Below are 27,177 nucleotides of genomic sequence, written 5' to 3' on the forward strand. Positions count from 1 at the left end.
GCTGGTCTTGAACTCCTGACCTCAGGTGATCCGCTCCCCCTCCGTCGGCCTCCTAAAGTGCTGGGATTACTGGCGTGAGCCACCACACCCGGCCTAACTTTTTGTATTTTAGTAGAGACGGGGTTTCACAGTGATGCCTAGGTTGGTCTCAAACTCCTGAGCTCAGGAAATCCGCCCACCTCGGCCTCCCAAAGTGCTAGGATTACAGGAATGAGCCACTGTGCCCGGCCCCAAGCCTCACTTTCTTTGGGCCTCAGTTTACCCCGCCTGAAAAAAGAGCAGATCGACTGCACCCCCTTCCCGGGGCCCCTCCCAAGCTATGGCAGCCCCGCCCTAAGGGCGGAGACTGGGCGGAGCGTCGCGCTCTCCTCCGCCTCTTTCGACTCACCGCTGCCCCCTGTGCCCGCGGCGCATGTTCCCGGCACCCCCACCCCCAACCGGCCCTGGATTCCACTTCCGCTCCACTCGCGCTGCAGCCGCAGCTGCCTACAGGCCCTACGCCGCCTCCGGAGTCCATGGCCGGCACGCGCTGGGTACTCGGGGCGCTGCTCCGGGGCTGCGGCTGTAACTGCAGCAGCTGCCGGCGCACTGGCGCCGCCTGCCTGCCCTTCTACTCTGCCGCTGGCTCTATCCCGTCTGGCGTCTCGGGCCGCCGCCGCCTCCTGCTGCTGCTCGGGGCCGCCGCGGCCGCTGCCTCCCAGACGCGTGGCCTCCAGACCGGGCCTGTGCCTCCCGGGAGGCTGGCGGGGCCTTCCCCTGTGGCCACCTCTGCCGCGGCGGCGGCCGCCGCGGCCTACCCTGCCCTCCGTGCCCCTCTGCTGCCGCAGTCGCTGGCGGCGGCCGCGGGCCCGACGCGTAGCTACAGCCAGGTACGTGGGCGCCGCTAGGGACCTGGCGCTAGACCCCTCCCGGGCTGCGCGCACGCGCCCCCGCGCCCCTCCGTGTGCACTTCGCTGGCGCGCCCGGGGATCCGCGACTCGCGCCGCACACCCTCCCCGTCCGCCCTGTGCTCCTATTGGGCCCCGGAACAAGGGAAGCTCTCCTAGGCGTCGGGTTTTCTCCTTGATTTGTTCTCCCCTCGATTCTGGGTCTGTTGGGCAGTTTAAGTGTGGCTGGGGTGAATGTTGAGGCCTTGTTCCCCGCCGGGCCCATGGTAGGTTTCGTGAGGCTGCTGACGCGCCCACCTCGGATCCCTTTTGCTTTCCACCAGCAGGTTGTGAAGTTGCGAGGCCGGAGCCCGCCGAGGGTTGGGGGTTTCCGTGCAGCGTGAGCGCTAGGCCTGGGCGGCCCTCGGCGCCTCTCGGTGGGCCGCGGCTGAGAAGGTGCGCGCACACAGTTGCGTGGGCTGGCTTGTAGGGAAGGAACCTGTCCCCATCGCGCCCTTCCCTGTCCTGTCCCCAGGGAAAGACGAGCTGTCCCGGTTTACTGAAGGTCACCTCTGCAACTCCACTCGTACAGAAGGTCTTTTAGGACTGTGTGTCGCCTCGTCTGGGAAAGCAGTTTGGAGGTTTAGCTGTTGGTGGGAGGGGGTGAAGGGGAGGGAGCGTTGAGGGTTGAGGACACAATTTGGGGTCCCAGGAATGAATTTACAATGTTTTCCTTTCCGTTTTTTCTTTATTTTTTAGAAAAGTCGGTATGTACTTAACTCAGATTGCAAATATTTTGTGTCTTGTAGATGAACCTTTCTCTTATTGTTATGTGGCATCTGGGAAGTGTCTGCACACTTTTTAACTACCCAGCCCCTGATTCTTTGGGTCATATTTATCTGAATTCAATTTGTGCTTCTCCTTTAACTTAGGGAGACTGGGAGGCTCATCAGCATGGCTGCTGTGTGCCAGCGGCTGAGCTAATTGATTAGAATCCTGGCCCAATACTTTCCGCTGCCTTTTTCTGTGAAAGCTTGTGATGCTTATGGAATTCTGGAAAAATAGGGAAAGTTGTCTACAAAAACCACAACAAAACAATCTCTAATGAACCTTTGTGAGCTAGCTTCTTTTTTTTTTTCTGTGAAATGGAGGCAGTGGTATCTGTAGAGCATCTGTGTGTTAAGACACTGCTTACATTTATTCCTTAAAACTAAACATTAAGCCTTCATGAAAATTATAGATAGGGCCGGGCGCGGCACTTTGGGAGGCTGCGGCGAGTGGATCACCTGAGGTCAGGAGTTCGATACCAGCCTGACCAACATGGTGAAACTCCATCTCTACTAAAAAACGCAAAAAAGCCGGGCATGGTGGCAGGCGCCTGTAATCCCAGCTACTCGGGAGGCTGATTGCGCCGTTGCACTCTAGTCTGGCCGACAAGAGCGTAACTCCGTCTCAAAAAAAAAAAAAAATGATTGATAGTACAAAGATATCTCTGTCCTTAGTCCAGTAGAGTGCAGTCTTTTTTTCTTTTTTTTTTTTTGAGACGGAGTCTTGATCTGTAGCCCAGGCTGGAGTGAAATGCCGAGATCTCAGCTCACTGAAACCTCCAGCCCCCCGGGTTCAAGCGATTCTCCTGCCTCAGCCTCCCGAGTAGCTGGGATTACAGGCATACGCCACTACACCCGGCTAATTTTTTGTATTTTTAGTGGAGATGGGGTTTCACCATGTTGGCCAGGCTGGTCTTGAACTCCTGACCTCGTGATTCGCCCACCTTGGCCTCCTAAAGTGCTGGGATTACAGGCGTTAGCCACCGCACCTAGCCCAGTAGAGTGCAAGTCTTAAAGCCTGAGTTGTCTTCTTAGGTTATGGTGGTAGTGCTTGGTGGATTCTTACTAAATTCCAGTTTTACTTAATCCGATAAAAGAGACTTTACAAGTCTTTAGCCTCACAATGCTGCTGTTGCCTTTAAGATCTTTCCCTTAATCACTTGATCTGGCATACCAGCTGACAGAGGAATCTTCCCAAGGCATCCTATCTTGTTGATTTACACAGTCCTCAGTGTCTTTTGTTAAATTCCCTTTGCCTACCAAGTGAAGAACACACATTGAGCTCCACACTCAAGGCCCTCTGCTCTATGGTACCAGCTTCCTTTTGCCAGGTCACCTTCTTTGGCTCCTAATTTAAACGGAATTAATTGAAATTAATTGCTGTTTTTCAAATGGTCCTTTGGTCGTACTGCTTCTTTCTCTCACCTTCAAACTGGAATATCCTATCTTTTATATCCTTCTAACAATTCTGTCCTTCCTTCAAGGCCGATCTCATGTCACGTCCTGATTCTTCTGTTAGTCCTCTGATTTGAATTCCTGTAGTATTTTGTATATTAATTATAGCACTCAGCGTCTCATCTTGTATGCTTGTCGTATTCTAGATAGCTATTTCAGATGAGGGCAAACACTGTGTGTAGGGGCAATCAAATATTTGTCAAATTGCTGGGACCTTTCTTGTGTTGCCTTAACTACACTATTGTTAGCTATAATTTGGGGTCCATGAATTTTAAAACAAACCCTGCATGAAATTTATGTCCTGCCAAACCTTTAGGATATACCTGCTTACGGCTTTTGGATGTACAATTTAAGCCAAAACAGGATGGGTTAGATTGGTGAAGTTTACTTTTTGCCTCTGAAATAATATCTAGAATATTAGTTTGTAGAATAAACATTTTCTAACAATTTTTTTTTTTACATTTTTTACCTGTAAATGTAACTATTTTTACAATTCTTCATTTCCCTTGGAAGGAGTCCAAAACTACTTACCTGGAAGACCTTCCACCACCGCCTGAGTATGAATTGGCCCCATCCAAGTTAGAAGAGGAAGTGGATGATGTCTATCTCATTCGAGCTCAAGGACTGCCCTGGTCATGCACTATGGAAGATGTGCTTAACTTTTTCTCAGGTATATTTTATGTATGTTTTATTTATTTATTTTTTTCCCTTATATTGTTTCTCACAAGCAGATAGGTATATTATAAGTATGTGATTTTGTCTGAGTAAAAGGTAGTGCTACAAATCCACATCAGACTACACTGTCAACTTCCTTTTTGATGGTTGGGAACTGTCTCATTCTGGTTGGTTGCATATACCAAGTGATACCATGTGTACTGTTTGCAGTATGTAACAAATTGAAAGACTTTGGGCCAGGGGCAGTGGCTCAGGCCTGTAATCCCAGCACTTTGGGAGGCCAAGGTGGGAGGATAGCTTGAGGCCAGTAATTCCATACCATACTGGGCAACACTGTGAGACTGTCTCAATTTACATATATATAAAGGCTTTGAATGCAACAAAAGTTATTTAATGCTAATATATTAATATATAATTGATATATGTAATTAATATAAACATTAATGAATATATTAACGTTATAATTAGTTAATATATGTAATATAATATATAATTTATTAACTTTTACATATATAACAGGCTCAGGCCTATAATATATATAATTTATATATAGCATACATATAATTTGTATTTTAATATATTAATAATTATACATTTATTATATAATTAATTATATAATTATTAGTGATATGTTAATATTTATATGTAACAAGTTTTATATAATATATAATTATATGTAATTATGTTTAGTTAATACTATATAATATATGATTATATATAAATATATATAATATAATATAATTAATGTTATATATTAATGTATAATATGTAATGTTAAGACTACATAGTATAATGGAATTTTATTTATTTATTGAGACAGAGTCTTGCTCTGTTACCCAGGCTGGAGTGCAGTGGCACGATCTTGGCTTACTGCAAGCTCTGCCTCCTGAGTTCATGACATTCTCCTGTCTCAGCCTCCCTAGTAGCGATCACCACCATGCCTGGTTAATTTTTTGTGTTTTTGGTAGAGACGGGGTTTCACCGTGTTAGCCAGGATGATCTCGATCTCCTGACCTCGTGATCTCATGATCTGCCTGTCTCCCTAAGTGCTAGGATTACAGGCCTGAGCCACTGCGCCTGGCTGGTATGATGGAATATTATGCAGCCATAACAAAGAACGAGATTATATCCTTTGCAGCAATGTGGGTGGTGCTGGAGACCATTATCCTAAGCAGACTAACATGGAACATTAAACTAAATACTGTATATTTTCACTTACAAGTGGGAGCTAAACAATGAGAACACATGGACACAAAGGGGAACAACACACCAGGGCCAACTTGAGGGTGGGGGAGAGGATTAAAAAATACCTATCGGGGCCGGGTGCAGTGGCTCACGCCTGTAATCCCAGCACTTTGGAAGGCCGAGGCAGGCGGATCATGAGGTCAGGAGATCGGGACCATCCTGGCTAACACGGTGAAACCCCATCTTTCCTAAAAATACAAAAAAAATTAGCCAGGCGTGGTGGCACGCTCCCGTAGTCCCAGCTACCCGGGGGGCTGAGGCAGGAGAATCGCTTGAATCCAGGAGGAGGAGGTTGCAGTGAGCTGAGATCACACCACTGCATTCCAGCCTTGGCGACAGAGATAAAGACTCTTCTCAAAAAGAAAAATAAAAGCTATTGGGTACTATGCTTGCTACCTGGGTAACTACATGATCTGTATACCAAGCCTCCTGTAACACATGGTTTACCTGTGTAACAGTCCTGTACATGTACTGAATAAAAGTTAAAAAACAAAATTGCATGGTTTGAAATTATTTTTCTCTGTGGTATTAACATATACATCAAAAAGTCAAGCCTGTCAGTGGAAATATGGAATTAAGAGTGACTATTTATGTAATACAGACATTTAGAATAGAAGGTCACTTAGTATCAAGGAATAAAGTTCTCTTAGTACCATGTTTGGAGAGTTTATGTATCTGGGATTTTTTTTTTAGTTTCTGTATCTGACTATGATTTATTTATTATTATTTTTTGAGATGGAGTCTCGCTCTGTCACCTAGGCTGGAGTGCAGTCTCGCGCAGTCTCGACTCACTGCAGCCTCCGCCTCCTGGGTTCAAGCGATTCTCCTGCCTCTGCCTCCTGAGTTGCTGGGACTACAGGCACCTGCCACTATGCCTGGCTAATTTTTGTATTTTTAGTAGAGACAGGGTTTCGCCATGTTGGCCAGGTTGGTCTCAAACGCCTGACCTCAGATGATCCACCACTTTGGCCTCCCAAAGTGCTGGGATTACAGGCATGAGCCACCACGCCTGGCTATTTCATTAATTTTGTTAGCTGCTCCTTGTGGAGCAGGAGTAACTCCTAGGCAGTATGCCCAGAGTGAGCCTGGTCAAACATTTTTTAAAGCCTCTTGGCCACTTACATCTTGGACTTTCCCATTATAAAAAGTATGCAGTATGAAAAGGGCAAAAAGCCTAGGCGTGGTGGCTGATGCCTGTAATCCCAGCACTTTGGGAGGCTAAGGTGGGAGGATTACTTAAGCCCAAGAGTTCAAGACCAGCCTGGGCAACAAAATGAGACCCCCTTTCTACAAAAACAAAAAAAAATTAAATTATGGTAATAAAATTATTCTTAGAGGAAATACTTTAGAGTCCTATGGATATGATTTTAAAGGAAGACACTTATGTATGAATTTAACTATATTGTATTTCCTTAAGTGATTGTAGAAACATTGGAATAGAAATAATGAATTTTGTGTTGGGCCTATCCTTATTTGCCATTTAATGATCAGGAAGGAGATCATAAGCTTCTGTGCTAAGATTTGCTTATCTTTTCTACTTGGAAGGTTTTAGAGACTAATTTTTTTTTTTTTTTTTTTTTTTTTGGAGACGGAGTCTCGCTGTGTCTCCCCGGCTGGAGTGCAGTGGCGTGATCTCGGCTCACTGCAAGCTCCGCCTCCCGGGTTCACGCCATTCTCCCGCCTCAGCCTCCCAAGTAGCTGAGACTACAGGCGCCCGCCACCACGCCCGGCTAGTTTTTTGTATTTTTAGTAGAGACGGGGTTTCACCATGTTAGCCAGGATAGTCTCCATCTCCTGACCTCGTGATCCACCCGCTTCGGCCTCCCAAAGTGCTGGGATTACAGGCTTGAGCCACCGCGCCCGGCCGAGACTAAATTCTTATTGGTGTTTGGATGGCTTAAGAGATGGGGATTTGTGTAAGGAATATGACACTTGTTTCCTGGTTTGTTGGAAAATTGCATTCTCGTGACTTACATAATTGAGCTAAAAGTTTGATTTCTGTTTTCAATTGATTTTGCTCATACACTTTTAGACTGCAGAATCCGCAACGGTGAGAATGGAATACATTTCCTCCTAAATAGAGATGGGAAACGAAGGGGTGATGCCTTAATTGAAATGGAGTCAGAGCAGGATGTGCAGAAAGCCTTAGAGAAGCACCGCATGTACATGGGCCAGCGGTATGTGGAAGGTATGTGAAGTCAGATTTTGACATTTTGGGTTCATTGCATTAGGTTTTATACTTTTCAAGGCAGTTTTTATTTGATCCTTAATAATGAAGTATTTAGATTGTATGAATGCATTCTTTTATAGGTTGTGAGAATAAAACATAGATAAACTTTCTTATGAGAATATTGACCAAGCTAATCTTTTTTTTTTTTCGGGATGGAGTCTCGCTCTGTCACCCAGGCTGGAGTGCAGTGGCGTGATCTCAGCTCACTGCAACCTCTACCTCCTGGGTTCAAGCAATTCTCCTCTCTCAGCCTCCCAAGTAGCTGGGACTACAGGCAAATGATACCCAGCTAATTTTTGTATTTTTATTAGAGATGGGGTTTTACCATATTGGTCAGGCTGGTCTCAAACTCCTGACCTCAGGTGATCCACCCGCCTTGGCCTCCCAAAGTTGTGGGATTACAGGCATGAGCCTCTGTACCCGGCTGACAAGTATCTTACAAGCTGTGAGAATTAAAGAAGTTATGCCTGCATGGTAAATATGCGATAAATGTCATTTGTTATTTTCTCTAGAGAAGTGCATAAAGATTAAAAGAATTAGTTTTTGAATTCTTGGATAATCCACCAAGTTGTAATGATTTTTTTAAATGGGTTTGTTCCTTTGTTATGTAAATTTTCATCCCTTTTGTGTTTTTTCTTCGTAGTGTATGAGATAAACAATGAAGATGTGGATGCCTTAATGAAGAGCTTGCAGGTCAAATCTTCACCTGTGGTAAATGATGGTGTGGTTCGTTTGAGAGGACTTCCTTACAGTTGCAATGAGAAAGACATTGTAGATTTCTTTGCAGGTACTTTGCAGTTATATTATGCTTGGGAGTTCATATCTTTTTCCCCTTGTTATCTTCTATATCTGAGATGAGCCTCTTTCTGGGCAATAGCATGCAGTTATATTAGGTTCTTTAGGGGAGAGCTCTTCACTTAAATTTCTAATATTTATAGATTTTATATGTGTTTTCTATCAGGCAGATTTTAGGAGGGAAGTCAGATTTCAAAATAATTTCGTGAGGGTTTTACTATTGAAGGAAGTAACTTCTCATAATTGGCTATATTTGTGTAAGACAATAACAATTTATGTAATTTAAAGGTATTATCTAATTCCTAGAACCATTAACAGTGAAGTCTGTGATTTCTGTTGTTTCCTAGTATATAATTAACAGCAAAAAAAAAAAAAAAAAAAAAAGATGGGGAGAATTGTATGTTTTGAGTGGGCTTCTTGGACCCTACCTATTCTGGAGATAGGGTATGTAGGTGTTACTGACTTTTGACTGCATAATAAATTTTTTCCTATCAAGCATGTATTCAGTTTTGGGACTGGCAAAACAGAATAAAAATTTTATTAGTATTTGAATGATGGTGTTAATTCTAAGGATAAAAAAACCTGCTAGTAGCACTAAACTCTTTTCGTGTTCTAGGACTGAATATAGTTGACATTACTTTTGTGATGGACTACAGAGGGAGACGAAAAACAGGGGAAGCCTATGTGCAATTTGAAGAACCAGAAATGGCCAACCAAGCCCTGTTGAAACACAGGGAAGAAATTGGTAATCGGTGAGTAAAGCAGATATTAATGATGCACAAGTGTCACACATCAAGTCATTTTGATTAATGTGCTGTAATATGACTGTAAAGTTATCCAAACATAGAAAAGTAGAGAGAGTAGTGTAGTGAGCCATCAAATGCCCATAATTTAGATTAACAATTTTTTTTTGACTGCTCGTTGTGGAGCAGGACTAACCCATAGACAGTGTACGTAGAGCAGCTAGATTAACACATTTATATATAAAATATAACATCTGTTATATTTGCTTCATCTGGTTTTTTTTTTAGTATGCATCTGTAAAAAAAAATTTTTTTTACATAATTTCAATGTTATATCTAACACCGTTATCAATAGTATGTTATCTAATAACAGTTCATAATATTTTTCCATTTATACCAAAAATATCCTTTTTTTTTTTTTTTTTTTGGCAACGGAGTCTCGCTCTGCTGCCTAGGCTGGAGTGCAGTGGCGTGATCTTGGCTCACCGCAACCTCTCTCTGCCTCCCAGGTTCAAGTGATCCTCCTGCCTCAGCCTCCCGAGTAGCTGGAACTAGTGGCATGCGCCACCACGCCCAGCTAAGTTTTGTATTTTTAGTAGAGACGGGGTTTCACCATGTTGGCCAGGCTAGTCTAGAACTCCCGGACTCAAGTCATCCACCCACCTCCGCCTCCAGAAGTGTTGGGATTACAGGTGTGAGCCACCACACCGGACAAAAATATCTTTTTTGAAACAGAATCCAGATAAGGTCTACACACTGCATTTGATTGTTATGTCCATAGTTCTCTGTGTATTTTTTTCTTTTAAGACACAGGATCTCATTCTGTCACCCAGGCTGGAGTGTAGTAGCATGATGATAGCTCACTACAGCCTTGAATTCCTGGGCTCAAGCAGTCTTCTCGCCTCACCCTACAAACTAGCTAGAACTATAGGCATGTGCCACCACACCTCACTCTGTGTGTGTGTGTGTGTTTGTGTGTATGTGTGTAGGTGGGGTCTTGCTGTGTTGCCCTGACTGGCCTCAAACTCATGGGCTCAAGTGATCTCCCGCTTTGGCCTCCCTAAACGCTGGGATTACAGGTGTGAGCCACTGCACCTGACCACTGATTCTCTTGAACTAGAGCAAATCCCCCTTACTTATTCCCTCCCTCTTTTTAAAAGCAATTGACTTTTGAAGAAATTAGATCAGTTGTCTTGTACAGTATCTCATGTTGACATCACATCATGATGCACATGATGATAAGTGGGTTCGTTTGTGTTTTAAGTTTAGTTTTGGAGGTACAGTTTAAAATGTCAAATGTTAAATCCTGTTGGGTTACTTTTTTTGCTGTTTTCTGGCCTTTTAAATCAGCTCCTTTGAAGTAAACAAAATAGCCATTCCAAAGGCAGTGTTTCAGGATCTACTGATAGAAGTGGTTCAAAGGTTTTTTAGTTTCTTGAGACAGGATCTTGCTCTGTCACCCAGCCTGGAGTGCAGTGGCACAAACACCTTGACCTCCTGGGCTCAAGCAGTCTTCCCACCTCAGCTTTCCTTGTAGGTGGTACCACAGGCATGCATCACCATGCCTGGCTAATTTTAGACAGAGCCTTACTCTGTTAACCTCACTGGAGTGCAGTTGAGTGATACAGCTCTCTGCAGCTGTGGCCTCCTGGGCTCAAGCAGTCCTCCCACTTCAGCCTCCCAAGTAGCTGGGACTACAGGTGCATGCCACCACACCCAGCTAATTCTTGTATTTTTGTAGAGATGGGGTTTTGCATGTTGCCCAAGCTGGTCTCAAACTTCTGAGCTCAAGTGATCCACCTGCCTCAGCCTCCCAAAGTACTGGGATTACAGGTGTGAGCCACTGCACCTGGTCTCCTGGCTAATTAAAAAAAAAACAAAAAACTTTTGTTGAGATAGTGTCTCACTTTGTTGTCCAGGCTCAAAGAGTTTTTTTAAAGAAGTAGTGCACATCTAATCTTTATAGATTTGTAAACACAAGCTATTTTTATAACTCTTAGTTTAGAAAGCCATGTTAAGAAAAAGAAAACTGTGCTGGGTGTGGTGGCCAATACCTGTAATCCCAGCACGTTGGGAGGCTGAAGTGGGTAGAATCACTTGAGCCCAGGAGTTCAAGAGCAACCTGGGCAACATGGCAAGAACCCATGTCTACAAAAATAAAAAATACAAAATGTAGCAGTGTGTGGTGGCAGGCGGCAGTAGTCCCCAGCTACTTGGGAGGCTGAGGCAGGAAGATCACTTGAGTCTAGGAGGTTGAGGCTGCAGTGAGCCATGTTCACACCACTGCACTCCATCTTGGGTGACAGCAAGAAACCCAAGTTTCAAAAAAAAAAAAAATTGTTCCAGAAGCTTGGGTTTAATAGATAGTCCCCTCCACGGTGATAGCAAGTCATAATTGATACTTAGTTCTTGAATTCTCATTAGCCTTTTAGTGAAGTTCTGGGAAGTTAGCTCTTCTTTTACTGTGACTTTTAATATCTTATACAGATGTGATTAATTTGCACAGAATTGAATTTCAAGGCTTCAAGAGATTATTAACCAGCTGTTTAAAAAACCCTTATGAGATTAATTTTCTCTGTGTACACAGTTAACGTAAGCATCGTTCTCATGAAGCAAAACAGAGTAGAAAATATTGTTAAAATGTGTATGAAGAAAAAGTGTTACCTTGGTGCAAAAACTTAAATCAGTGACCTACTGTTTTATGTTTTCATGGGCTACTATCTGCATCCATTATTACTTTTCCCTACCTGTTATCTTTGGACACCTGTGTTTCATAAGCTGTTGGAAATATAATGTATACATGTTTATTTTAAGTGAGTTCAGTATAAAGTTACTTTGCACCATTTGTGCCTGTTCACTTTTTCTTTGACATAGATACATCGAGATATTTCCAAGCAGAAGGAATGAAGTTCGAACACATGTTGGTTCTCATAAGGGAAAGAAAATCACATCTTCTCCTACTGCTAAGTATATAACTGAGCCAGAAATGGTCTTTGAAGAACATGAAGTAAATGAGGATATTCGACCCATGACAGCTTTTGAAAGTGAGAAGGAAATAGGTAAGGTCCTGTCTCTTCTTGAGACTCATTGGTTCTATCTTGAATGTTTTGGATTTTGCGAAAAAAAAATTTTTTTTTTGAGACAGAGTCTCGCTCTGTTGCCAGGCTGGAGCGCAGTGGTGCGGTCCTGGCTGACTGCAACCTCTACCTCCCGGGTTCAAGCGATTCTCCTGCCTTAGCCTCCTGAGTAGCTGGGACTACAGGTGCATGCCACCACGCCCAGCTAATTTTTATAATTTTAGTAGAGACAAGGTTTCGCCATGTTGGCCAGGCTGGTCTGGAACTCTTGACCTCGAGTGATCCACCTGCTTCAGCCTCCTAAAGTGCTGGAATTACAGGTGTGAGCCAACACACCAGGCCTAAAGATTTAATAGGTCTTGGAGTATAGTACATGCTTTGAGTATATGCAGAAAGACTTAATTATTTTGCTAGGTTTTTAATTTAATCATTTTTATTAACTATATCAAAAGCTGGGTAGTAAAAATGTGATAAAAGGAAGTAAAATGTCAATATTTAAATTAAGATGGGGGAAGATTTGGGTAATGAGCAGGAATATTGACTGAAGTAAGGATTTTTTTTTTTTTTGAGACAGAGTCTTGCTCTGTCGCCCAGGCTGGAGTGCAGTGGGGAGATCTCCGCTCACTGCGAGCTCCGCCTCCTGGGTTCACGCCATTTTCCTGCCTCGGCCTCCCGAGTAGCTGGGAGTACAGGTGCCTGCCACTGTGGCCAGCTTTTATATTTTTAGTAGAGACAGGGTTTCCCCATGTTGGCCAGGCTGGTGTTGAACTACTGACCTCTGGGGATCCGCCCGCCTCTGCCTCCCAAAGTGCTGGGATTACAGGCATGAGCCACTGTGCCCACCAGAAGTAAGGATTTTTGTTTGCTTCTGGATTTAATTATTTCTTTGATTCCTAACTCAGAGCAACATTTGGAATCTTTTAAGTTTGATAAATACTTTTTAAACTGGTACCCTGGGATTATCTTGTCACTATATATATATGTGTGTGTGTGTGTATGTATATATATAGTTTTTTGAGACAAGGTGTTGTTCTGTGGCCCATTCTGGAGTGCAGTGGCACAATCATGGCTCACTGCAACCTTGAACTCCTGGGCTCAGGCAGTTCTTCCACCCCAGCCTCCTGAGTAGCTGGAACTATAGACTTGCATCACCATGTCCAGCTAAGTTATTTTTCTTTTTCTTTTTTTAATTATTTATTTATTTATTTATTTTTGAGATGGAGTCTTGCTCTGTCGCCCAGGCTGGAGTGCAGTGGCCGGATCTCAGCTCACTGCAGGCTCTGCCTCCCGGGTTCATGCCATTCTCCTGCCTCAGCCTCCTAAGTAGGTGGGACTACAGGTGCCCGCCACCACACCTGGCTAATTTTTGGCATTTTAGTAGAGACGGGGTTTCACTGTGTCTCTACAGTGACGGGGTTTCACTGTGTCTCTACAGGAGATCGAGACTCGATCTCCTGACCTTGTAATCCACCTGCCTCAGCCTCCCAAAGTGCTGGGAATACAGGCGTGAGCCACCGCACCCGGCGTCTTTTTTTTTTTGTAGAACAGTGTCTCACTGTGTTGCCCAGGCTGGTCTCGAACTCCTGGGCTCAAGTGATTCTCCTACTTCAGCCTTTCATGGTGTTGGGATTACAAGTGTGAGCTACCATGCCCAGCCCTTGTTCCTTTTTTTTCTTTTTAGTAGCTATAATCTAGAAAGTCTCTTTTAGGGTTTAATTCATAATCATTTTATCTGCTCTCTGTTGTTACAGAAAGGGGTAAGTTCTTAAACTGGTAGTGGTCTGAGGCATTCAGTGCTTATGGGTGTTCAGGTGATATTTGTTAAGTGGCAGAAATTTCAGATCATTTTGGCTTTTAAAGCTCTTAAGAGGAATTGAGGATTTGGACATAGAAGTCATACCTAATTAGAATCTGTTAATAACCCTTGAAGCTGTTATGTTTTAACAGTGCTTTCTGTTCCACCTCTCAGAATTGCCTAAGGAGGTGCCAGAAAAGCTTCCAGAGGCTGCTGATTTTGGAACTACGTCTTCTCAGCATTTTGTCCACATGAGAGGATTACCTTTCCAAGCCAATGCCCAAGACATTATAAACGTGTGTGGCAGTAAGATACCGAGTCTCAATAGATTTGAACAAAAGTTCTAAAATGAAACTTGTATTAATTTGGGGATGGTAGAGAAGAAAATATGTAGTGTTTCTGTGTTATCTTTGGATAGTAAGATGGCATCTTCCTGGTTGCAAGGCTTGCTGCTTTTTCTGTAGCTGAAAAGTGTGGCTTGGTATTACTTTTTTTTCTCTCTCTCTCTTTTTTTTTTTTTTTTTTTTTTGAGACGGAGTCTCGCTCTGTCGCCCAGCCTGGAGTGCAATGGCCGGATCTCAGCTCACTGCAAGCTCCACCTCCCGGGTTTACGCCATTCTCCTGCCTCAGCCTCCCGAGTAGCTGGGACTACAGGTGCCCGCCACCTTGCCCGGCTAGTTTTTTGTATTTTTTAGTAGAGACGGGGTTTCACCATGTTAGCCAGGATGGTCTTGATCTCCTGACCTCGTGATCCGCCCGTCTCGGCCTCCCAAAGTGCTGGGATTACAGGCTTGAGCCACCGCGCCCGGCCTCTTTTTTTTTTTTTTGTGACAGAGTCTTGCCGTGTCGCCCAGGCTGGAGTGCAGTGGCTTGAACTTGGCTCACTGCAACTTCTGCCTCCTGGGTTCAAGCATTTGTCCCGCCTCAGTTTCCCGAGTAGCTGGGATTACAGGCACGTGCCACCATGCCTGTTTAATTTGTGTATTTTCAGTAGAGATGGGGTTTCACCGTGTTGGTCAGGCTGGTCTTGATCTCCTGACCTCAAGTGATCCACTCGTCTTGGCCTCCCAAAGTGTTGAGGTTACAGGTGCGAGCCACTGTGCTCTCTGAGAGCAGGTACTTTAAATGTCACTTTGAGTTCTGAGAAAAAGTAGAAAAGCCAAAAGACATACTAGATGTATAAATATGTTACTACTTAAAAAAGGAATTTCCTAAAAACAAATGTATCAAGTGTATGAATCAAAGTCTGAAAGAAAGATGAGCCACCAGACTACTAGGCGGGTTTACTTACATCCATCATGTTCCTCTTGACTGCCTTTGTCGTTTAGTTTTTCGCTCCACTCAAGCCTGTTAGAATCACCATGGAATACAGCTCCAGCGGGAAGGCCACTGGAGAAGCTGATGTGCACTTTGAGACCCATGAGGATGCTGTTGCAGCAATGCTCAAGGATCGGTCCCACGTTCGTAAGTCCTGCCTTTGGCTTTCGTTGTCATTTTTGATGCTTGTCTTTGCTTATAAGTATCTCTTTCTGTTTTGGGATTGTAGAATTTTTCCTTGGAAAATTTGTATTCTTTTAGTACTAGTAAATTAAACGTAACAGATAAAAACACTATAATTTAAAAAACATTTATTTGTCTGCTAATTATCCTGCAAATTTCTTTCTTTCTTTTTTTTTTTGTCAACCACGCCGGAATGCAGTGGTGCCATCTCGGCTCACTGCAGTCTCCGCCTCCTGAGTTCAAGCAATTCTCCTGCCTCAGCCATCTGAGTAGCTGGGATTACAGGTGCCCAGCACCATGCCTGACTCATTTTTGTATTTTTAGTAGAGACAGGTTTCGCCATGTTGGCCAGGCTGGTCTCGAACCCCTGGGTTCAAATGATCCCCGTGCCTCAACCTCCCAAAGTGCTGGGATTACAGACATGAGCCACCGCACCCAGCCTGTTTGTCTGTTCTACATTTTATTTGTTGTTGTTTGAGACGGCGTGTTTTCTGTCACCCAGTCTGTAGTGCAGTGGTGTGATCTGGGCTCACTGCAACCTCCGCCTCCTGGGTTCAAATGATTCTCCTGCCACAGCCTCCTGAGTAGCTGGGACTATAGGCACCTGCCACCAAACTGGCTAATTTTTGTATTTTTAGTAGAGACGGGGTTTCACTATATTGGCCAGGCTGGCTCGAACGCCTTAGGTGTTCCTCCCTCCTTGGCCTCCCAAAGTGCTGGGATTACAGGCGTGAGCCACCGCGCCCGGCCTAAATTTTGTTTTTAATTAGGGAAAGGAAAGGGCAAAGCGTTTGAATTGTTGTCTGAACTGTGAGAAAAATGGCTGTAAAATTGATCTCCCTTTTCAACTTTTTAAAACTAATCTTTCTCATTATCCTCAGATCATAGGTATATTGAACTGTTCCTGAATTCATGTCCAAAAGGAAAATAAGACTTCAGGGGCTCCAGATAATAAGGTAAATTTAAGAGGTAAAACTGTGGGCTGGGCGCAGTGGCTCAACACCTGTAATCGCAGCACTTTGGGAGGCCAAGGTGGGTGGATCACCTGAGGTCAGGAGTTAGAGCCAGCCTGGCCGACATGGTGAAACCCTGTCTACTAAAAATACAAAAATTAACCGGGCATGAAGGCCGGTGCCTATAATCCCAGCTACTCAGGAGGCTGAAGTGGGAGAATGACTTGAACCTAGGAGGCAGAGGTTGCACTGAGCTGAGATTGTGCCACTGCACTCCAGCCTGGGCAATAGAATGAGACTCAAAGAAAAAAAAAAAAAAAAAAGAGGTACAACCGTGGAAATTATTTTGTATTGATAAACTAATAATCATCCACTCACTAATTTATAATATGGTGGAAATCATTCTCTTTTTATTTTTCAAATTTTTTTAGGGACCAGGTCTCTCTCTCTTGCCCAGGCTAGCAGTGGTGCGATCATAGCTCACTGCAGCTTCAACCTTCTGGGCTCAGGTGATTCTCTCACTTCAGCCTCTTGAGTAGTGGGGACTACAGGTGTGTACCACCTTGCCTAGCTAATTTTTAAATTTTTTGTAGAGGTGGGGTCTCACTATGTTGCCCAGGATGGCCTTGAACTTCTGGCCTTAAGTGATCCTGCTGCCTTTGCCTCCCGAAGTGTTGGAATTGCAAGAGTGACCAGCCCACTTGGCACCATTCCTTTTTAATAAAGATCAAACTAATGATAATTGAAGTGTCAATATAAGGAATGAAAATTCTCACTCTGGCTTCTCAGATGTGGGGGCAAAAAAAAAAAATTCTCCTGGGAAATATAATTAATTATGATTTTTTTCTTGCTTTTTTTTTTTTTAAATTTTATTTATTGATTTTTTTGTGAGACGGAGTTTCACTCTCATTGCCCAGGCCCGAGTGCAGTGACACGATCTCCGCTCACCGCGACCTCTACCTCCAGAGTTCAAGAGATTCTCCTGCCTCAGCCTCCCGAGTAGCTGGGATTACAGGCATGCGCCACCACGCCCAGCTAATCTTTGTATTTTTAGTAGAGATGGGGTTTCTCCGTGTTGGTTATGGCTGGTCTTGAACTCCTGACCTCAGGTGATCCACCTGCCTTGGCCTCCCAAAGTGCTGGGATTACAGGCATGAGCCACTTCGGCCTGTTTTTTAATTCTTTTTGAGACAGAGTCTTGCTTTGTTGAGCAGGCTGGATTGCAGTGGCACAATCTCGGCTCACTGTGAACTCCGCCTCCTAGGTCAAAGTGATTCACCTGCCTTGGCTTCCCAAAGTGCTGGGATTGCAGGGGTGAGCCACTGTGCCCAGCCATAATTCCTTATGATTTGTATAATAGCTTTGAGCATTATCTCCATGTAGAATTTTTATGCATAATTTCCAACATCCATCATGCTATGTGCCAAAAAATAGCTGCCTTTAGTAGCTATAAATTGTAGTAGACTGGATATATGACTTGCCTTAGCTTTTTATTTTCCCACTTAAATTTAAACACCGTTTCCATTTTCTCAGGTTTTTTTTTTATTTTTATTTTTTTTGATATGAAGTCTCACTTTTTTTGCCCAGGGTGGAGTGCAGTGGCGCAATCTCAGCTCACTGCAACCCCCACCTCCCGGGTTCAAGTGATTCTCCTGCCTCATCCTCCCAAGTAGCTAGGATTACAGGCAGTCTCTACCACATCCAGCTAATATTCGTATTTTTAGTAGGGATGAGGTTTCACCAGTCTGGTCTCGAACTCCTGACATCAAGTGATCCGATAGCCTCAGCCTCCCAAAGTGCTGGGATTACAGGCGTGAGTCACCACGCCCGGGCATTTTCTGGTTTAAGGTATTTTTAAAAGGATATATGTGAAACCAGAGTATATCATCCATAAACACAGTTAATGTGTCACTGTTTCCTTTTCCTAAAATGGCATTTTTTTTTTTGTGCCGTAGGAGGTACGTAATTTTATAGTGTTAACTTACCCATGAGATTTGCTTAATATATCTTGATGTTCCTTCCCTCAATTAAATATATGGTGTCTTTTTTTTTTCCCATAAAGTATTTTAAGTATTACTGATGTATTGCAGTCACTTTTCTACATGTAATGACTCACTCTTTTGAGACACTTACCTGTAATGATTTCTTGAAAACACATGGGGCCGAGTGTGGTGGCTTACTCCTGTAATCCCATTACTTCAGGAGGCCGAGACAGGCAGAACACCTGAGGTCAGGAGTTCGAGACCAGCCTGGCCAAAATGGCGAAACACTGTCTCTACTAAAAATACAAAAATTAGCTGGATGTGGTGGTGCACACCTGTAGTTCCAGCTACTGGGAAGGCTGAGGCAGGAGAATCACTTGCATCTGGGAGGCGGAGGTTGCAGTGACTGAGATCGTGCCACTGCATTCCAGCCAACCTGAATGATAGAATGAAACTCTGTCTCAAAAAAAAAGGAACAAAAAAACACGGGCATTCATTCTATTACTATATCCTATTCTATTAGGTTTTTTTTTGTTTTTTTTTTTGTTTGTTTTTGTTTTTGAGATGGAGTCTTACTGTGTCGCCCAGGCTGTGATCTTTGCTCACTGTGACTTCTGCCTCCCGGGTTCAGGTGATTCTCCTGCCTCAGCCTACCGAGTAGCTGGAACTATAGGCGTGTACCACCATGCCCAGCTAAGTTTTTGTATTTTATTTTATTTTATTTATTTATTTTTGAGATGGAGTTTCTCTCTTGTTGCCCAGGCTGGAGTGCAATGGCAGGATCTCGGCTCACTGCAACCTCCACCTCCTGGGTTCAAATGATTCTCTGTCTCAGCCTCTGGAGTAGCTGGGATTACAGGCATGCGCCACCACACCCGGCTAATTTTTTATTTTTAGTAGAGACAGGGTTTCTTCATGTTGTCCAGGTTGGTCTCGAACTCCTGACCTCAGCTGATCTGCCCGCCTTAACCTCCCAGAGTTCTGGGATTACAGGTTTGAGCCACCGTGCCCCGCCAATTTTTTGTATTTTAGTAGAGATAGGGTTTCATTGTGTTGGCCTGGATGGTCTCGATCTCCAGACCTCGTGATGTTTCCGCCTCAGTCTCACAAAGTGCTGGGATTACAGGCATGAGCCACTGCGCCCGGCCTCTTCTGTTGCTATTTTTGGATATGAAGTCCCACAATTCTGTGATGTTAAATACTCGTAATAGCTAAAATCTATTTAAAATATATTCTGAAACTGTGTTTTTTATACCAGCCTGTAAACACTAATGCCTAACTAGTTTTCCTCACTTTAACTTGGTTTATCAGATAACTTGCACTAAATTAGAAAGGAGAAAAATTTGAATTTGCAGTTTTAAATGGTATGGGAATGTGTGCTCTCCTTTTTCATCTTGACTAAATGTGCAACATTTTTTGTTTTATTTTTAGGGTGAAGCAAGAAGCATTTCATTTGCACATCTTTCTTGGACGTGGGATATACAGTTCCAGTTTATTAGCAGCAACTGCTAGGGAAATGATTTTGGTGTTTTGGGTTAATTGCTTCTAAGAAAAGTTTCATAGTGGACTGCTTAGAAGAAGAAATGAAAGATCCAGTTTGGGATTATGAAATAAACCACAAATTAAAATTTTTGTTTAAACTGTCCAGGATCTGATTTAAAAATATAGTCTTTGTTTTATATGATTAAATGGTTTGTTTTCGTAGATGATATGTTACCCATTGTAAAGACTACATATTCAGCAGTGTTCTTTAAACGCTTTCATTTAAAAAGTAACTTTTTTTTTTTTTTTTTCCTGTGAATTGAGTGCTCTGATGTAAAACTTCTCATGGGGTAAAACAGTGATTTATTTTAACCAAACATTCACCAAAGCAAAGAAGGGTTTCAGACCTTTGAACTGGTATGGTTTGGCAGAATGGTTTTAAATTTTGCTGTATTTGATTACTTAGAGATAGGAATTTTAAAAAATCAAAACAAAAAATAAATACTACAACTTAGTGAGTGTAAATGACAATTTGGTGGTTTTATGTCTTTAGAAATGTTTTGCCTTTCTAAGCCTTGTGCTAAAGGCGTTTAACGTTGGTGCCTATCTACTTAGGGGGCATTCTAGTCTTCAAAGTTGTCTGAACTGTCCCGCCCTGGCGTTTTTTGATTTGGGGTAAACCTAAGGGTGTTTGTTAGTCTCAAAACTGTGAAGTGACATGTCAGAACAGTCCAGACTGGTAAGAAAATTAATGGCTTCACTTGAATTTAAACCAGCTTTAGATAGGAAAAAAACCAGTCTCCTCATTTGCTTTTTCAATGGAGTAGTACATCCCATATTTTAGAACAAGTAGGGGTGCCTTGCTTAAATAATAGCATTTAATGTATAATTGTGTGAAGGGTTTATGGATAAAGCTGTACTTTTGTCACAATGTGGCGGTACATTCTGCTTTAATATTAAAACAGCTTGTAATTTAAATATTGGACAAAATGGCTGGCTTCAAAATATAGTCGTTAATAAACTATGTGCACCTGTGTAGGAGAATCAAAATCCTGTACAGTTTCTTTGCCTTGTTCCTGTTCTCAGGGTGACGACTGCCACCAGGAGATGCAATTCTAGTTCTTAAAATTAAATTTGCCCAGATTTCTGACAGGTGATATCTGGAAGAGAGACTATGTCTTCTCTTAATACAGAACCGTCTTTTGATTACCAGCTAAGATGCAAAATCACTGTACTGTAAGTAGTCAATAAATGAAGACTTGTTTCAGGCTGAAGATTACCTAAGAGTATTATTGGAGTGTGTGAGTCAACTATGAATATATTATTACCTCAAGTCCTGGTATATTAATATAAGTAGTAAGGGTTAATTTTCGTGTGTGTTCTTTTAAATCCTGTGAACGTGACTTAACCAGCTTAACATCGTCAGTAGTACTACTTAGATGGAAATGCGTTTTCATATATGGTTGAATATGCCAAGCCTTGAGAACTGGCATCCGTAGTTGTACGAACTGTTAGAACGTGATCTTTGTTTCTCTTTCACATTTGGTATCTAATTTGCTGTGGAAAAGATCTGTGGGGTCTACTGTGATTGGGGTAGTGAGGAATTCATTTGCAATTGGTTTAAGCTAATGAGTTTTATTTGCACATCTGTGGGAAAAGAATGCAAGCAAAGCATTAAAATGCTATATGATGGGTAAGGTTGAACGGGTGTATCTTCTTGCCACACTACAGGCTGAGTTTTCTGTACAAAAGGTGGCTATTATTGGGAAGTCATCTTATGTATTTGAATGCTCCGTTTTGTGTTTGTTCATAGTGTAGGCTAGTACGTAAGTGATTGCTAAGGTGAATGTAGTTATGGGAAAGGAAGAGAAGCACATAATAGAGTAAAAGTAATCTTATTTCCGTGCAAGTGGAAGACAGTACTGTCTCCCCACATTTGAGAAGACTGTGTTTTGCATCACTGTTTGCTTTTGAAGGAAGCATTGATGGTGAATTTCCCTCTTCTGTTTGGATTCCTTGTGTCTATAGCTTCCTTTGTGGTAAAGCTATCAGGAAGAATAGTGGGAGTGGGGTATATGATCAGGGTGCTCATATCCTGCTTTAGCCTAGCTGCTGCTTAAGGAGCTGCAAGGGAGAACTCTCAGAAGCAGTATGTAAATACCAAGGAGCTCATTGCTGAATATTGTGGTCTTATCTAAATATTGACATCAGACAGTGAAGCAGAAATAGAGTGTGTGTCCCTTTATGCGTGGGTAACTGAAGCTTCTGTCGCGTGGGAAGGGGGACCGAATCTTCCCTGGGAGGAAGGCTCCAAATTCTCACTACTTCTGTGTTATGTGAAGGGGGAAGCATAAGGAACCCACTTGGAAGGCAACATCGTGTGCCATGAATCTGCTTATTAATCAACATGCCTTGTTAATGTCCTCTGCCCTAAACAGCCCTTATTCAGTTCTCATTTGGAAATTTATTTTTTGGTGTTACATCTTGTTTGTTTTAGAATTTAAAACACTCCATGGTGGGTCACTTGAGGTCAGGAATTCAAGATAGCCTGGCCAACTTGGTGAAACTGCCTCTACTGAAAATACAAAAATTAGCCACGTGTGGCACACGCCTGTAATCCCAGTTACTTGGGAGGCAGAGGTTGTAGCCAGCCAAGATCGTGCCATTGCACTCCATCCTGGATCCTGGGCAACAGAGCGAGACTGTCTCAAAAACAAAACCAAAAAAACCAAAACACAAAAAGACTCCATTGTTCTGAGACTTTCCCTAAATTATGTGAAGGCACTCACATTGAATTGGTAGGACATGTGTATGGAGGAGAATGGTGTATATATATATATGAGCAGTAGAGTTCCAGTCCAAGTTGCTCTAACGCGTTAGAAATACATTACCCTCCCATCCCCCAAGTCCAGCAAATTAGAAGAGAATCTCTGAAGTTTGTAGGAAGGGAATAAATCTACTATAAACATTTGTGTGCAGGGTTTTGTGTAGACTTGTTTTCAACTCCTTTGGATAAATACCAAGGAACCAGGTTGCTGGATTGTAAGTTAAGAGTATGTTTCGTTTTGGAAGAAACTGCCAAACTCTATTCCAACATGACCATTTTGAATTCCATTGACAATGAAGGAGAGTTCTGTAGCTCCTCATCCTCACTAGTATTTGGTGATGTCACTCTTTCGCATTTTAGCTAATAGGTGAATAGTGGTCTCATTGTTTTAATTCCCAATCCCATAGTGATGTGGAACATCTTTTCATATACTTAACCTGCCATCCGTATATATCATCTTTGGTGAGGTGTCTGGGTTTTTTGCCCAGTTTTTTAGTTCGAGTGGTTTTCTTATTTTTAGAAAGGAAGTATAGGAAGGAAGGTTTAGTCTGTCTTAAGCCTGATGATATGAAAACCAAGAATAGGCTAGGTGTGGTGGCTCACACCTGTAATTCCGGCACTTTGTGAGGCTGAAGTGGGAGGACTGCTTGAGCCTGGGAGGTCAAGGCTGCAGTGAGCCGTGACTGCGTTGCTGCACTCCCGCCTGAGTGACAGTGAGACCCTGTCTCAGAAAAATAGGCTCATTTTAAAGTTGTTTATATTTTATTTTTTGAAGGCAATAAACTTGAAGAGATACAAAGGGTATGTAGTGAAGATTCTCCTTCCCATCCTGTAATTCAGCTGTTTAGTTTCTATTCTCGCACAGCCCTGTCATCAGTTTCTAGTGTAAGCTTCTGTGACTTTTACTTTATTTATAAGCAAGTGTTAATGGATGTTTTCATTTCTTTTTAAAATGTAAATTATACTATATGTGCTATTTTATATTTTGGCTTTTTTCCCACCTAAATACCCTAAAGATGATTTTCTGTCAGTATATAAAATCCTGGTGATGCCAATGCCCATCCCTTAGATTCTACAAGTAGCATTTGCCATGCTTTATCACATAGCCTGCCTCCTGCAGTCTCATCTTTTCTTCTATATGCGTATCCAAGTAAGTTGTAGACATTTTTCACTTTTAATCCTTTCAGCATACATGTCATGGGAGTTTGTTTTTGTTTTTGTTTTTTGTGTTTGAGACAGAGTCTCTCTGTCACCCAGGCTGGAGTACAGTGACATGATCTCAGCTTATTACAATCTCCACCTCCCAGTTTCAAGCAATCCTCGTGCCGCAGATTCCCGAGTAGCTGGGGTTACAGATGTGCACCACCACGCCCGGCTAATTTTTGTATTTTCAGTAGAGATGGGGTTTCACCATGTTGGCCAGGCTCGTCTGGAACTCCTGGCCTCCAGTGATTTGCCTGCCTCAGCCTCCCAGAGTGCTGGGATCACAGGCATCAGCCACCACACCAGCCGTCATTGGAGTTTTTTTGAGGGAGATTTGCAGTAAGATGAATAAATGCTAAGTGTATCATTTGATGAGGTTTTTTTTTTGGGGGATGGAGTCTTATATCGTCCAGGCTAGAGTACAGTGGCCTAGTCTTGGCTCACTGCAACCTCCGCCTCCTGGGTTCAAAGGATTCTTCCGCCTCAGCCTCCTGAGTAGCTGGGATTACAGGTGCCTGTCACCATGCCTAGCTAATTTTTGTGTTTTTATTAGAGATGGGGTTTTGCCATGTTGGCCAGGCTGATATCAAACTCCTGACATTAAGTGATCTACCCATGTAGGCCTCCCAGAGTGCTGGGATTACAGGTGTGAGCCACCATACCCAGACTCATTTGATGAGTTTTGATGTAAAAGCATGTAACTCAAACCCCTAAATTTGGAACATTTGTATTACATCTGAATTTTTTTTTCACCTAGTCAATTCCTGCACCTCTCCTGCCCTTTCTTCCCTCACCTGGCAGTCAGCTACTGTTAAGATTTTGTTCACTGTAGATTAATTTTGCCTATTCTAGAACTTCATATAATGGACTCACTTATGCAGTATGTATTCTGTAAGTTCCTTTTACTCAGCATGTTGGTATATTCATCAGTGTGTTTAAGCTTTGTTCCTTTTTATGGCTGAGCAGTATTCTATGTATGAATATGCCACATTTTAATGTTTCACCTGTTAGGTGAACAACTGATGAACAACGAGCTGTTTCTAGTTTGGGGCTATCATGAATAAAGTTGGTATGAACATGTACAACGTTTTTGTGAACCTACATTTTAATTTAATTTAATTTGGATAAGTACTTAGGAGTGGGAATATCCTAAGTTGATGTATTTTAAATTTTACTAGAAGATGACAAACTTTTTCCTAAATGATCATCCTGTTTTACATTCCCAGAGTTCTAGTAGGTCCACATCCTTATCATTTGCTGTTGTCAGTCTATAATTTTAGCCATTGTGTGTGTAGTGGTATCTTCTGGTTTTAATTTGCTCTCCCTGACAATGAATAGTACTTTTTCATAAGCTTACTAGCCATTTGGATATCTTTAGTAAAGTTGAAGTGTCTGTTTCTTCTCTTATTCAGGATGATTTGCCATTCATTTATTTGTTTTTGTTTCTTATTTGCTGAAGAAATAAGATTAACCTGTAGGTTTCCATAATCTGAATTTGGCTGATTGCCTTTGTGTGATGTTTATCAACTGCTTTTCTATTGGCTTTGGTCTTAACTAATCTGCAGGAGTACTTTGTTCCTATAGTGAGCTTTAAATACCTTTTCCCCCCCAGTTTGTCCTCTTTGTTTGCTTATCATGGCAGAAGCTATTTTTACATGACTGAATTCTTAAATCTCCCCTTTTATAGTTTCAAGGTTTTATGTCAACGTTAGGAACATCTCAGTGAAATGGTTCTGAAAGCACTTGGGGATAAAGCATGAAGGTGTATAACCAAGGTACACTCTAGAATATGGATGGACTCATTGAAGGTCACAAGGATCACCAAGGTAGTTTAAGAATCTTAATTTGAAGCCCACAGGCAAAACTTAACAAGTTTATTCAAAGACTGATTTGAAAACATACCTGGTTGTGGCCAGACTCGGTGGCTCACTCCTGTAATCCCAGCACTTTGGGAGGCCGAGGTGGGTGAATTACCTGAGACCAGGAGTCGGAGACTAGCCTGGCCAACATGGTGAAACCCCGTCTGTACTAAAAATACCAAAATTAGCCGGGTGTGGTGGTGCGTGCCTATAATCCCAGCTACTTGGGAGGCTGAGGCAGGAGAATTGCTTGAACCAGGGAGGCAGAGGTTGCAGTGAGCCGGGATCACGCCACTGCACTCCAGACTGGATGACAGCAAGACAAAAATAAATTGCGGAATACAAGCAATGTTATGCTAGAAGAACGTAGTATTTGTGATAGATGTTGTAATTGAATATGAATGACCCTTTACTTTTTCTTAACTTTACCTTCCACCAGCACACTCCATAATGATACTTTTGTGCCATAAAGCAGCATCCAGAATGCTAAGTCATTACTGCTTTCTGGAGACTTGTACAGCTTTTTCACTCTACTTGCCCTTGCCCTCTGGAAGCCTGAGTTACCTCTTCTTTACCATGCTTAATTATTAAGTCTTAGGGATCTGGTATCCTCAGCGATGCTTACAACCACTTGCTTGTTCTTTTTTTTTTTTTTTTTTAAAGACAGGGTCTCACTCTGTCGCCCAGGTTGGAGTGCAGTGGTACAATAATCTTGGCTCACTGCAACCTCCGCCTCTTGGGTTCAAGCGATTCTCCTGCCTCAGCCTCCCGAGTAGCTGGGATTACAGGCATGCACCACCACACCAAGCCAATTTTTGTACTTTTAGTAGAGATGGGGTTTCACTACATTGACTGGTTTTGAACTCCTGGCCTCAAGTGATCTGCCTGCCTCGGCCTACCAAAGTACTGGGATTACAGGTGTGAGCCACTGTGCCTGGGCTACTGGTTCTATTTTTAAATTAATTCTACATTTCAAGATAATTCACTGACTAAAGTTTGTGCCACTTATTCTAGGTGTAGAAATTATGCTTGTCAGATACGTGGTTTCTGATTTGGTATATTGACTGACATGCTTACAACAATCTTTATACCATAGTAGTGTGTTAACATCAAAATTAACCTGTTCTCGGCCGGGTGCGGTGGCTCACGCCTGTAATCCCAGCACTTTGGGAGGCCGAGGCGGGTGGATCATGAGGTCAGGAGATCAAGATCATCCTGGCTAACACGGTGAAACCCCGTCTCTTCTAAAAATACAAAAAATTTGCCGGGTGTGGTGGTGGGCACCTGTAGTCCCAGCTACTAGGAGGCTGAGGTAGGAGAATGGCGTGAACCTGGGAGGCGGAGCTTACAGTGAGCCGAGATCATGCCACTGCACTCCAGCCTGGGCGACAGAGTGAGACTCCATCTCAAAAAAAAAAAAAAAAAAAAAAAAAAAAAAAAAATAAATAAATAAATAAATAATTAACCTGTTCTTAGCATGGGAGACCTCAGTCATCAATGATAGTTCCCAAACCAGCTATTATCTAAGAATTATTAAGATTTGACTTGGTATAACATTTTGGGTAATACATTAGGCTAAGTTAATTTGAAAGAAGTTTTGCTGTAAATCAAAACAGGACCATTAAACTACTGAAATATAATTATTTAAAAAGGGCCCTCATTT

The 27,177-nt window shown here is 42.7% G+C and overlaps 1 protein-coding gene across 3 annotated transcripts; it reads left to right on the forward strand.

Moving 5' to 3' along the window:
* The first annotated feature begins 445 nt into the window (after positions 1 to 445).
* GRSF1 (G-rich RNA sequence binding factor 1) lies at positions 446 to 20,899 on the forward strand. 3 transcript variants are annotated; one of them, XM_005555116.5, is made up of 10 exons: positions 446 to 869; positions 3,662 to 3,818; positions 7,101 to 7,256; positions 7,942 to 8,085; positions 8,710 to 8,845; positions 11,711 to 11,895; positions 13,883 to 14,004; positions 15,037 to 15,172; positions 16,090 to 16,164; positions 19,575 to 20,899. In XM_005555116.5, the coding sequence occupies exons 1-9, from the start codon at positions 516 to 518 to the stop codon at positions 16,137 to 16,139; spliced, it is 1,440 nt and encodes a 479-aa protein (XP_005555173.2). In that variant the 5' UTR covers positions 446 to 515; the 3' UTR covers positions 16,140 to 16,164; positions 19,575 to 20,899. The 3 variants fall into 3 exon arrangements, with proteins under 3 accessions (XP_005555173.2, XP_005555174.2, XP_045248450.2); XM_005555117.5 differs by lacking the exon at positions 446 to 869 and adding an exon at positions 1,100 to 1,153; XM_045392515.3 differs by lacking the exon at positions 446 to 869 and adding an exon at positions 1,188 to 1,322.
* The last annotated feature ends 6,278 nt before the right edge of the window (positions 20,900 to 27,177 follow it).

The sequence above is a fragment of the Macaca fascicularis genome, chromosome 5, assembly GCF_037993035.2.
Source record: "Macaca fascicularis isolate 582-1 chromosome 5, T2T-MFA8v1.1".
Classification (NCBI taxonomy): domain Eukaryota; kingdom Metazoa; phylum Chordata; class Mammalia; order Primates; family Cercopithecidae; genus Macaca; species Macaca fascicularis.